The sequence below is a fragment of the Eutrigla gurnardus genome, assembly GCF_963514095.1.
Source record: "Eutrigla gurnardus genome assembly, chromosome: 19".
NCBI classification, from domain to species: Eukaryota; Metazoa; Chordata; class Actinopteri; order Perciformes; family Triglidae; genus Eutrigla; species Eutrigla gurnardus.
In genome coordinates, this window is record NC_139930.1 from 4,749,297 (window position 1) to 4,762,681 (window position 13,385).

General features: G+C 40.6%; 2 protein-coding genes across 2 annotated transcripts in view; one reads left to right on the forward strand and one right to left on the reverse strand.

The window, feature by feature from the left end:
* The window catches only part of LOC311030317 (uncharacterized protein), a 242,164-nt gene that overhangs the window by 33,739 nt on the left and 195,040 nt on the right, over positions 1 to 13,385 (reverse strand). The window lies entirely within an intron of this gene.
* LOC311030306 (long-chain fatty acid transport protein 6) lies at positions 455 to 10,830 on the forward strand. Its single transcript, XM_084035971.1, has 10 exons — positions 455 to 992; positions 3,829 to 4,032; positions 4,750 to 4,908; positions 5,213 to 5,337; positions 5,812 to 6,006; positions 6,749 to 6,839; positions 6,957 to 7,155; positions 8,129 to 8,226; positions 8,901 to 9,031; positions 10,639 to 10,830. The coding sequence occupies exons 1-10, from the start codon at positions 515 to 517 to the stop codon at positions 10,813 to 10,815; spliced, it is 1,857 nt and encodes a 618-aa protein (XP_083892097.1). The 5' UTR covers positions 455 to 514; the 3' UTR covers positions 10,816 to 10,830.

The following is a 13,385-nucleotide window of genomic DNA, read 5'->3' on the forward strand; positions in this document are numbered from 1 at the left end:
ATGTAAATGCATATCATGGTTGTCAGGCTGTTCTGTTCTTTTGTGCTGTCATTATGCCCACGTTTGGATATTCCTATTATTATTATTATTATTATTATTATTATTATTATTATTATTATTATTATTATTATTATTATTATTATGTTTCAGTCTCCTCCAGGGATACCCCCCCCCTTGCGACACCCCGGGTGGTCCCGACCCCCACTTTGGGAACCCCTGTTCTAATACAAAAAGGCTTTTCATTGAATGTGGTGTGTTCGCCAAAGTCCCCACTAGATGGCAGTCATATAGCACAAATGGCTTCCGACCACACAACGACGTGGGGGCGAGTGTGCCCGTGTTGTTCGAAGAGGAGGCTCGCGCCCGGCTCGGCTGCACGCACGCTGCTCATTGGCTGTCGCTCTGTGGGATTGAATAATGAGGGGCCCGTCAACTTGACTGCAGCTCTCCCGAAGCCAGCAAGTCTGTCGGGGAAGCCTCGTATGGAAGTGAGGTGTTGTGTTTGTACGTGAAGATGTTCACTCTGGTGTTTACCAGCGTTTTAGCGGGACTGCTGGCTCTACTCCTCTACCAGAGGACGACGTATCCCTTCTTCTGGGTGGATCTCGTTTATTACTTGAAACTCCGAAGCTACAGAAAGACGTTGCAGGCACGTATGCAGCGAGGGGTCGTCACATACCTCGACTGTTTTCTCGAGCAGGCGAGGAAGAACCCGAACAAACCCTTCATCATCTTCGAAGACCAGACTCTGACATACCGGGATGTGGACAGGAGGAGTAACCAGTTTGCGAATGCGTTCAGGAAGGAGGGCTCTTTGAAAGCCGGAGACATTGTTGCCTTGTTGATGTGCAACGAACCAGACTTCATCTGTGTGTGGTTGGGGCTGTGTAAAGTGGGCTGCGAAGTGGCCTTTCTCAACGTCAACATTAAAGCCAAGTCTCTGCTTCACTGCCTCCACAGCTGCGGGGCCAGGACGCTTGTTGTCGGCGCAGGTATTGCTCGCGTTTTTTCCACGCAGTTTGTTCGATAACTTTAACTGAACTCTTAACTGCTGCTCACGGTGCTTTGCTTTATGACGACTTACTCTTTCATTATGGGACGTTTCAAATAGTCACGGACACATTTTTCTGTAGCCACTCCCCATAGACATGGGAGGTGTAATTGGAAAAAGTGTTATTATAGTATGATGGCCCCAGCAGGGCCGGACAAAGACCCCGGGCCGAGTTCAGGTTCCCAGAACAGCACCCTGTTCTGAATGGTTTACTTCTTATTAAAAAATACAGATGTAGGTTACAGTATATTTGAAAGAGTAACTAAACCACAAAACTGAAAACCAACTTATCTGTGTATTTATAGTGTTGTTTATTAACTCAGGTCTTAACTTGACATTTAACCTCTTAAGGCAAGGGAACTTTATTTGTATAGCACATTTCATACACAAGGCAGACTCAAAGTGCTTCACATCATAACATCTCTAACAATAAAGTGAAAAAAATAGAATTAAAAGAAAATAAAGGCACAATTAAAATGCATTACAAAAAGACAAGAAGAATAAAAACATATTTGCAATAATTAAGTCGTTTTTGAATTCCTATACAATACACATTGTGCTATAAATATACATAGCAACTGCCCTCTACTGGTTGAAGCATAGCTATTGAAATTAAATGTTGCTATTTACCTTTTTACAGTTTGTAACTGAATGTAACAAGCAAGATTGAAATGTTTAAAGCTTCTAACTGGCTGTGACCAAACGCCACTTCTATTACCAACATGGCACAACTATTTTTGATGATGTCAACTCTAAAGGGTCTATTGAGCTGATCTTGAACCAAAACCCCCCTCATGTAGTAGCATGAAAGCAGAATTGGCATGCTAGCTAGCTACCTAGCATGTCCCTAAATGAGTAAAATAGATCAACTTTTCAACAAAAACTTGAACAGAGAAAAGGCCTGTGCTGTGATTGTAAGGCTCCGATGGTTATGAACAGGAATTAACAGGCAATAGACGTGATTGGACGTGTCTCTACACCTGCACATGATGATTAGTTTTCTCCTTCTAGAGGCATTCTTTTTTTATTTCAAGGCTGGAGACACACTATGACAAACTGTGGGGTTACTCTTTTAACACACTTTTGAAGCAAACCGATAAATTTAATAGTTAAATTATGGCAGACATACCAGAATTTCCCATCTGATTGATTTCCCAGGTTTCGACCCTGCTTCGTCCTGACTATCCCTCTTTGTCTCCACCCCGGTAAATCTTCAGCCTTCTGTCCCCGACCAGGAATCCTGTCTGTATGTTTCCTGGTTTCCCTTCACGCCGATTCCTGCCAGTATCCTGTTTGTCCAACGTGTACTGCCTTTACCCCATTGAGTTTGTCCATGCCCCGGCTGACTTCCGCATCAGAGATCACAGCCATAATCCTCTTTAGCGTTTGGCCAAGAAGATTTTTGGGTCCACAAAACTGTCGTGACATAAACGTGACGTCTACTCCCCCGTCCATGAACCCGATTGAGTATTTTGAACTGTATAAAAGTAGCAGTCTGTAAAATATGAGATGCGTCGCTTCTAGCGGCCTCCCTGGCGGTAGATGGAACTGCAGGCGAGCCTCTGGGACTCATCTCCCTGACCCAACAGTGTGACTGTCTCTCATCTGCGTGATGCATTCAAATGCTCCACACTGAAAGGAGGTCCGTGGTTTTCCCTCGTTGGCGTCACTTTGCTTCTTGATGACTTTCCTTCTTCACTTCCATTAGTTTGTTGTTTCTTTTTCTTGGACTGGAAGTTGAATGGTCTTCTTTCTCTGCCACAATCCTCCATTGTGAGTCAGCAGTAATGACATCTACCTGGTCAAACACTTTAGACTAGAGGGAGCCTGACTCAGGAGTTGGAAGTTACTGATTTCTGATTACAAGTAAACGCAGCACACTTCTGTGAGTAGCTCCACCTCGCGCTCAAGTTCTCAAACTTAACAGAAGTCCACCATACTAGTTTTCTCTTCCTTATTCCGATCAATGTGATGATTCTAGTGAGATCAGTTAGTTTTTTTGTGAATGTAGCTGTTGTATCATCACCATCTGTCCTTTATTGTAAAGAAAAATAAATAATTTAATTATTTTTCAAGTCAAGTCGAGGCAATTTTATTTGTATAGCACCTTTCAACAACAAGGCAATTCAAAGTGCTTTACATGAAACATTAAAAGCATTGGATAAAATAAAAAGAAATATAAATAATTTAATAGCGATAGGAATTACAGTGCAGTATAAGAAGTTCATAAATTGTATTGTTTATTGAAAGGCAGCAGTAAACAGAAAAGTCTTCAGTCTTTAACAGAGCTGAGATTCGCAGCAGACCTGCAGCTTTCTGGAAGTTGGTTCCAGATATGTGGTGCATAGAAACTGAAGGCTGCCTCTCCATGTTTAGTTCTGACTCTGGGGACACAGAGCAGACCTGACCCAGACCATCTGAGAGGCCTGGATGGTTCGTAGCTCAGCAGAAGATCAGAAATGGAAGTTTGTCAACATGATAAACATTATCAGTGGTACTGATAATTGAAACGGAGAGAACAAAGTACCACACCTGAAGACATGTGATTATATTGACTTTTTACCTACATTCTTTCAGTGTCGTGGTCTGTAAATAATCGTGGAAGCTGTTATGCTGACCAACATCACACACACAATCACATGTGTGTATGAGCTTAGAGTTTAATTAATTCTGCTATAATGCAAGAAACGATATCTAAAATGACCATTTGTTGGCATATACAGCTCTGCATATGTGAATTTGTTGTTGTTGCTGACTTTGCTTTTCTGTTTATCCAGATTTGGTGCATTTGGCGAAGGAGGCGTCGCCTGATCTGAATAAGGACAGCATGGCTGTGTGGGTAGTGGATCACACATCATCTTCTGAGGATTTTAACAGTTTACTAGATAAGGTGGAACACATGTCTGGAGAACCCTTGAGTGACCTTCCTACAGTTGACATCATGGCAAACTTTGTCTTCATTTTTACTTCAGGCACCACAGGTACTGCATGAGCATTGTATTGTTCAGTTATTACATATTGATCTCCATTAAAGAGTGGATCCAAACCACTTTTGTTAACATTGCAACCTACAATCTGCTCTTGTAGTTCGTTCATTTTATGTTACCTGTTCCTCAAATTGTTGAGCTTCAGAGTTAAAGGAGTTCAAAATAAACATCATTTAAACAGACAGTTTTGCATGGAATGCGTGCTGATGTACAGTCATGAGGATTCTTTACGTTCACGAACATCAGGAAACCAAACACCGTCCTGTTTGAGTTCATGACATCATCCACAGTTGCTCGTGGATTTCACCAAGCTGCATTCACTGGATCTAGCAAGGTTTACCACAGCTGGAGGAACCCAGAATAAAGTATTTAGCTGTGATTTAATAGCAATAACCAGATGAAAAGGATGCTGAAATAACTCCATAATGATGGTGATCAGTAAAAAGTGTGAAGTCGTTTGTTTTGTCTGAAGGTCTGAAGACCACAAGCTTACTACTTTTAAAATGCTTGTTTTCTGAACGGAGTCTGGTTGATGGGTGCTAGGCTATGCTAACATTGTAGCTGCTCCATCAAAACTCCAAATAAGGTCAAATCAAGTTTCAGAGCAGCAATGGAAACACAAAACCAAAATACAAATGTACACTTTACTTCACTGGAAATCTACCACATGTGGAACTATTTCTTTCGGTAACTGATGCCATTCTCTTCCAGGTCTCCCCAAGGCGGCCCGTGTAGGCCATCTTAAAACCATTGGCAGCATGGCCTTCTTTCAATTGTGTGGAGCCACATCTGATGACATCATCTACATCACTCTTCCTCTGTACCACATGTCTGCTTCCCTGTTGGGGATCGGAGGATGCATTCACCTCGGTAAGAGCGGCTGTACATCAGGATCAAAATACAGAATTCCTTGAAGATTTGCCGTTTGTTTTCAGCACATTACAAGGTCCAAGGCAGAGAATGCTGAGGAAAACAAACATGGATGCGGATATCCTTTTTATTGGCCTATAAGGAATTGTCACTTCCTCACATACTGGCAGAAAAGGCCGAAACAGCAGAGGAAATGTCTAACTATAAAAAGTTTGTTTTGACATTGTTTGATGTGTAAAAAAGAGTTTATTGCACTATATTGTCTTGCACAGTTTTCTCTCTTATCGTCTTCTTTGGATCCTAGGTGCAACATGCGTCTTAAAAAAGAAGTTTTCTGCCAGTCAATTTTGGAAGGATTGTGTGAAACACAATGTGACGGTGGTGCAGTACATAGGAGAGCTCTGTCGATACCTGTTCAACCATCCCACAGTAAGACGACAACATTTATTATTCTAAATATTGTTTATAAGTTCCTCTAGCTGGCAAACAGGGGCAGGGGGGAGAGACAGTCGGGTCTATTGTCTGCGTATGTTCCAAAACCAGTGTAGCATTACAATTACAGCACGTGTTTCCTCTGTTGAAAAATGAAGTTGTTCTATTTGACTCATTTACTCATTTCCTGCTGGGCTTGGTCGACATTACTTTAACATTTAGCTGGACTTCACTTTTTTACCTTCCAATTAGGGATTAGCGATATTGACCAAAAATAATATCTTGATAGCAGGTATTGAGATGAAACAGTATGAGTATACCATTTCAAAGAGGCCTACAGGATTAACTTTGTAAAATATTGCACAACGACCAACAGAAACTATTATGGGAGCATTTTAAACTGATGAAATGTCAATGAGAGGTGCGGCTCAGATGTCCGTTGTTGTGGTAAAATGTGAAACCTTCCTCCAGGTTCCAGAGGAGAAGGCTCACAGTGTTCGGCTGGCGGCAGGAAGTGGTCTCAGGTCAGATGTTTGGAAGCAGTTTGTCGAACGCTTTGGTCGGATCAAGATCAGAGAGGGTTACGGCTTGACCGAGGCAAGCATCGGCTTCCTCAACTACACTGATGAGGTTGGACCAATCGGGAGGGCCAGCTATTTCAACAAGGTAATCAGACAGTAATGTTTCTCTGGACCTGGACCCTAACCGCATGCACACTATTTCATTTGATCTTATTTTTAGAGATGCAACATGATTTCCATGACTGCTTTGTTGTATTAGAAACAATCCTAAAAAATGTACTCTGTAATCTTAGCATATATGTATTTTTTTTATCAATGAATACTTTGTCCACCACTTTTAAAGCCATGTTATTGAGATTTAATAATAAGCACTATGTCCTTCAAACAAATACATTTTTGTGCATCTCCAGTAGATGAAGTAGTTAGTTGGGAGTTGATGTAAAAAGAAGGATTACATATTAAATGCACGATAAATGTCAAATTAACAATGACTCTAACAATAAGTATAAGTTCAACATTAAGGGTTGGAATCACCAGAGGCCCCACAATATATTTATCACCATACTTGTGTCACGATAGGATCTTGTGATTTTATACATTATTAGAGTATTGCGATGATATATATTGTAATCTGTTTTATCTAATAAGTTTTCACTCTTATGTCAATCATTGCAGCAAAATGTGTCTGTCAGTCAATCAGCAAAGGTGACATTATAGGCAAACATTGCAAAGAGGAAATACAAGTAGTTCTAAATGTCCAATTCCAGAATTTACCGTGTATATGGATTGTACTGTATGATACATAACAATGATGATTGGTCATCAGACGGTGACTCCAGCAGCAGTGACTCAACAAGTAACAACTCTGATCATTTCGTCCATTTCAGCTTTTCATGCCCTTTAAGCTCCTGAGATATGATCCACAAACGTACGAGCCAGTTCGTTCCAACTCTGGAAGATGCATACAAGTGCAAATAGGTAAATTAATCACATGTCGAATCCTTTTTTATGATGAAAGGCTGTAATTCACCACGGGATTGTCCAGAGGAAGAGCTCCTGTGTCCACTGAATGTTCTTTCCTGTTTCCATGCACAGGAGAGGTAGGGATCCTGGTCGCTCCTCTAACCGCTGTGAACCAGTTCTTGGGCTACGCCGGGAACCAGGTCCAGTCTGAGAAGAAGCTGCTCAGGGACGTGTTTACAACTGGGGATGTCTATTTCAACACTGGAGACCTGCTGCTCCAAGATGACAGGGAGTTCCTTTACTTCCGTGATCGCATTGGAGACACCTTCAGGTACCGTTACCGCCTGTGTCGTTTAACACGATGCTAATGCAACCTCAACAAGAGGTTGTATTTCATTGTGCACGTTTGTGGAGAAGGAAGATACACAATAGAAATGTGTTGTTGGGGTCGTATTGAATAGAAACCCTTTACCAATGTGTAGCTTCAGTTCAGTCATCCAACACACAGTCTAACGGATCGCCTTAGTTAGTCAGCTGACAACACACTCAACACTCAATCACTTTAAAGTAGCAGTCCCTAAGATATGAGATGTGTTGCTTCTAGCGGCCTCTCTGGCGGTAGATGGAACTGCAGGCGAGCCTCTGGGACTCATCTCCCTGACCCAACAGTGTGACTGTCTCTCATTTGTGTGATGCCTTGAAATGCTCCACACTGAAAGGAGGTCCGTGGTTTCCCTCATTGGTGGTCACTTTACTTCTTGATAACTAATTTAGAGTTGTGCGCGGGAATGACAGACACAGAGATCCTATTTCTGGGCAAAGCAGCAAGTACAAGCACTTTCATTAGTGGTCACATGATGAACCACCATTGTTTTAACTCACTCTTTGATAGATAGGAACTTAAAAGACAATTAGAAAGATGAAAAAGCTACAGACTGCCACTTTAAGTGTATCCTACTTTAGAATATTTCCACTGCTGCCCCCATCTACAGCAGGAGGCATGGGATGATATGCAAATTTCATGTCACTTATAATTAGTATAATAAACGATATTATCCCGATAATCATCCAAATGTGCTTAAAACTCAATGGCAGCAAAACATACTGGAATCCCTTCAGTTCACATTTTGGTCAAGATTTCTTTTTATTGTAACACGCATCTTTTTTCCGTGAAGGTCATATTAGGTTGAAATACTTGTGCTGAGTTTATTTTTATGCACCGATCACAAAGTCATATGCATTGTATGTGCAAACATACAGTATATGGAGATTTCTGATTCTGATTCCAACCTCATGCCCTCCAGGTGGAAAGGAGAGAATGTATCCACCACGGAGGTGTCCGAGGCTTTAGGTCTTCTTGATTTCATCCAGGAGGCCAATGTCTACGGAGTCACCATACCAGGTCTGTGGAATCTGTCCATTGAGATAACGACCAACACATTTCCAGCCTAGATGACTTTAGATTTGGATCATTTCAATGAAAAATATAGTTTTGTTTGGTTGACACTGTAACCTTTGTGGTATGAACCATTTGACCCTTTTTTTGCCCTTTTAGTTTGGCTAAAATTCCTATTTCCAGGCTGGAAAGCTCACATTCAGCAGCTCACCTGTACTTTGTGGGTTATGTTGGATGCATTTGACGCCTGTGATGATGTGTTTTACCACAATGAAGCATTGTCATGCAGCTCTGATTCGGCCTCTGACTGACTTCTTCTCCATAGCAGCACCAGCAGAGTCTCGTGGCGGTTGTGGTATATACTGTTGTTATGGTGTATACTGTAGAGCCATCCGTCTTACTAAGCTGATGGGGGGAAAAAAAGCTTTTCTGAGAAACAACATTTAAGGAATGAAAACTGATGACCAATTAAAGGGATAGTTTGGGTGTTTTGAGGTGGGGTTTAATGAGGTCAGACCGGAGTACCATGACGGAAGGAAAAAAATCAAAATCAGTTTAAGTATAGAATATTTCACCGCTTCACTTTGCAATGAGACAACTAACTTGCTTTTTTTCCTATTCAGTATGACTTTTCTAATGTGACATTCCATATGTGACTCTTTCCCAATGTGTCCATGTAGGATATGAAGGTCGGGCAGGCATGGCCGCTATCGTCTTAAAACAGGACCACAAATTAGACGGAACCAAACTTTACGACTATTTAGTAAAAACTCTTCCTGCGTATGCCTGGCCGTGGTTTCTCAGAATCCAGGTAAGTCATGCAGGTATTGGGAGGCTAAGTCTCGCCCCATCCGGTGTTTCCCATTGGATCTTATTGTGGAAGGAATATGTACAGTCATCAACGATGAGCCACACATAATGTTTTGATCCGTATTAACTGTACCATGAATTCTACATCTGATGTTTGTCAGTTTAAAAGCTAATAAAGTCTCATGTTGTGTTCAGACTTTAAATCCGTCCTAGTAAAGAGTTTCACCAACGGAGAGGTAAGTGGTCTCTCTGTGTGTTGGGTACCAGGATGTAACATTACTCACACTAACAACAGGTCTCTCTGTGTGTTGGGTACCAGGATGTAACGTTACTATAACAACAGGTCTCTCTGTGTGTTGGGTACCAGGATGTAACATTACTCACACTAACAACAGGTCTCTCTGTGTGTTGGGTACCAGGATGTAACGTTACTATAACAACAGGTCTCTCTGTGTGTTCGGTACCAGGATGTAACGTTACTCACACTAACAACAGGTCTCTCTGTGTGTTGGGTACCAGGATGTAACGTTACTATAACAACAGGTCTCTCTGTGTGTTGGGTACCAGGATGTAACGTTACTATAACAACAGGTCTCTCTGTGTGTTGGGTACCAGGATGTAACATTACTCACACTAACAACAGGTCTCTCTGTGTGTTGGGTACCAGGATGTAACATTACTCACACTAACAACAGGTCTCTCTGTGTGTTGGGTACCAGGATGTAACGTTACTATAACAACAGGTCTCTCTGTGTGTTGGGTACCAGGATGTAACGTTACTATAACAACAGGTCTCTCTGTGTGTTGGGTACCAGGATGTAACGTTACTATAACAACAGGTCTCTCTGTGTGTTGGGTACCAGGATGTAAGGTTACTATAACAACAGGTCTCTCTGTGTGTTGGTACCAGGATTTAACGTTACTATAACAACAGGTCTCTCTGTGTGTTGGGTACCAGGATGTAACGTTACTATAACAACAGGTCTCTCTGTGTGTTGGGTACCAGGATGTAATGTTACTATAACAACAGGTCTCTCTGTGTGTTCGGTACCAGGATGTAACGTTACTATAACAGGTCTCTCTGTGTGTTGGTACCAGGATGTAACGTTACTATAACAACAGGTCTCTCTGTGTGTTGGGTACCAAGATGTAACGTTACTATAACAACAGGTCTCTCTGTGTGTTGGGTACCAGGATGTAACGTTACTATAACAACAGGTCTCTCTGTGTGTTGGGTACCAGGATGTAACGTTACTATAACAATAGGTCTCTCTGTGTGTTGGGTACCAGGATGTAACGTTACTATAACAACAGGTCTCTCTGTGTGTTGGGTACCAGGATGTAACGTTACTATAAAAACAGGTCTCTCTGTGTGTCGAGTACCAGGATGTAACGTTACTCACATGTGGAATTCAGACGGGTTTAAACAATTAATTGTCTCTCACTGTTGGCAACTATGCATTTTTTTTTTTTTTTTTATTTGTTTTACAAAATTATGTTATATGGGAAACACCGAAAGGGGCGTGGCTTAGCCTCTCTATTTGTCACTATTTGTCTCTATTCCATGTATTTCTAAGTGTGAAGTGACGTTATTCTTCCTGTTTCCAGAGCTCTCTGGATGTGACCGAGACCTTCAAGCAGCAGAAGGTAAAGCTGGTCCAGGAGGGTTTTAATCCAGACGTCACCCAGGATTGTCTCTATTTCTTGGATATCTCTCAGAAGAACTATGTTCTCCTGACTGTATCTCTGTATCATGTCATTGTGTCTGGAAAGATCAATTTATAAACTTTTTTTTGTTTTGTTTTTCTTTTAGAAAAAAAGACAGAAAATACATTGAAAGATATGTATAGATAAGTGTCACATTTCTTAAAAATCTACAATACAGTTTGACTTTAGATGTTAAAGGTTGTATCAGCGATTCTGGGCCGAAACATAAATGATCACATTCATCTGTTTTTTTCCTCACGATCCGCTAGCTGCCCGCCCCATAAGCAGGCCGTCAAAAAAACGCGTCTCTCTAGGCAGCCTAGGCTCTGAGATCGCAGAAACAAATGGTACTACCAACACCTAAAAAGCAAAATAAACAGTGTTCCAACCAATCACGTGCATGAAAATGCGCGTCCATGATCATTTTCAAAACACGGGAGAGAGGGGCTAGCTGGCTCTGTTTGTTTTGGATCTCGCAACGGAAGTGAGGGCAACCAGAATCGCCGATACAACCTTTAAGGTCACAGTAGCACATTTTCAGCACTGCCAGCCATGCCGCTGTTAGACGTTTGGTCCCCGCCAGTAGCAAACTGTTTTTTCAGTCACACGTTCATAATGTTTTCTGTTTTTTCATTGGATGTGTGCAAAGAAGCTGGGGCTGAACAGAAAAAAAAATACTGGCAGAATTGATTTAGGATAGAACTCAAAACAACCCGAGTAACCACAATCCATGTTGTGACCACAGTTCCATTAGTCTGTATTTTAATTCCTGTTTTTTGTTCCTAAATATTTGAAATCTCGACCCCTAACAACACAGGTGAATGTAGCCCTTCTTATACATACGACTGTGATGATATGTGTATGAGTCGAAGCAAGGTGACCTCTGAGATAGTAGATGTCTTATGCAGAAATATTTAATTGATGCCGATGGCCATTGTGAGAATCAAGGTTTGAGCAGTACAACAGCTAAAGGTAAGAACTTTGTGTTCGGGCCTTGTTTGTGACCTTGCCTCGTCTGGAGAAGAAGAAACTTAACTCAGATTAAATGTGAACCTATTCATAAAATGACGTGTATGCATCTTACACTAAGGGAATCAGGTATAGAGAAAATTCCCTTATGACAGATAACGGCTTTAAGCATCAGCTCTTCACACACAAGTGACTCTGTTTACTGTATCGTTTTAGAAATAATGAAAGAGAAGTTGAATGTTCAACATGTTGACCACAGTTGCATAAGACAATTCGAACTGAGTTTGCCATGGCCTTTATTTACTGCAACTTCAGAGAGAAGCAGGTCTGTATTTGAAACTGCTTCATATTTTAGATCTACTGTATATTTCTTATTTGTATTAGGTTTGTCTATATGATTATATTTGAGCAAGAAGCCTCCATGTGTTCTGGTCCTCTAATGTTATAATTAGCTGTTGATGCAAATTCAACACATGTTTACATCTTAATAAGTTCTGTACCATTGATTTGATGTACTGTATTTTCACACCACTCATCCGTCACTCCTCATGACATTCTCACTGCTGTTTTATTCACTTTTATCTCCACTTCAGTCTGTTTTACTGTTTGTTTGTTTTTTTAAACGCTTTTCACATTTCACATTAAATGGCATTTACATAATTTCCATTAAGCATACAGTAAGAATTTATCTTACTATCAATCTACACTGAACAAAAATATAAATGCAACAGTTTTATTTTTGTTGTCATTTTTAATAAGCTAATATCAAAGATCTAAGACTTTTTCTGCGCACACAAAAGACATTTTTCTCTCAAATCTTGTTCACAGATGTATTTAAAGGTGTGAGCAGATAATCCATCCACCTGACAGGTGTGGCATGTCAAGATACTGATTACGCAGGCGGGCTTCACTTCCATCACTAAACTCTGCTCAAGGGGGTCAATGACTGGAGTTCAGTTTTTGTGATGGATTCAAAAGATCTGGACAAAAATGCAGCCTTCAACCAACAGTTAAGTCTCGTACAAAACCATTAATCATGTCCTGGTGGTGGCGCTATGGGAACCATCCATCTTTGCAACAGTAAAATATAAAGTCAGCACTTAGCACGAGTGACGTGTAAATTGTAAACTTCCTTTGACGTGTCATGAAATCTGTTCGTTGATGTGACAGAACAGTGAACACATTAGCCCTGATTTTAAAAAAAAAAATGCATATTTTCCTAATCATGTTATTTCATTGGACAAAATAGAAACAGAATATTTCACAACTGCCTCACATTTATTGACAGTTATTAAATGTATATAGTGGTGGAATATAACTGAGTATTATGCAGTTATGCTAGTTTTTACTGCACTACATTTATCTGACAACGTTAGTTACTTTACAGATTCAGATTATTAAATCAAAATTTAATCAAATCATGATGCATTATTGTAATAAAACTACCAGCAGTATATCATTAAAATGAGCTCCGCCTTTACCAGCTACAACACTAATGCAGTAATCCATGTTTGATTCTGCATAATTAGTAGCCTACTTTGATTTCTGGTTCCTTGAATACATTCTGATGATAATGCTTTTGTACTTTTGATTAGTAATATTGTGAATGCAGGAGTATTTTACATTGTAGTATTAGTACTTTTCCTGAAGTAGGGGAGTACTTCTGCCACCACTGTTCA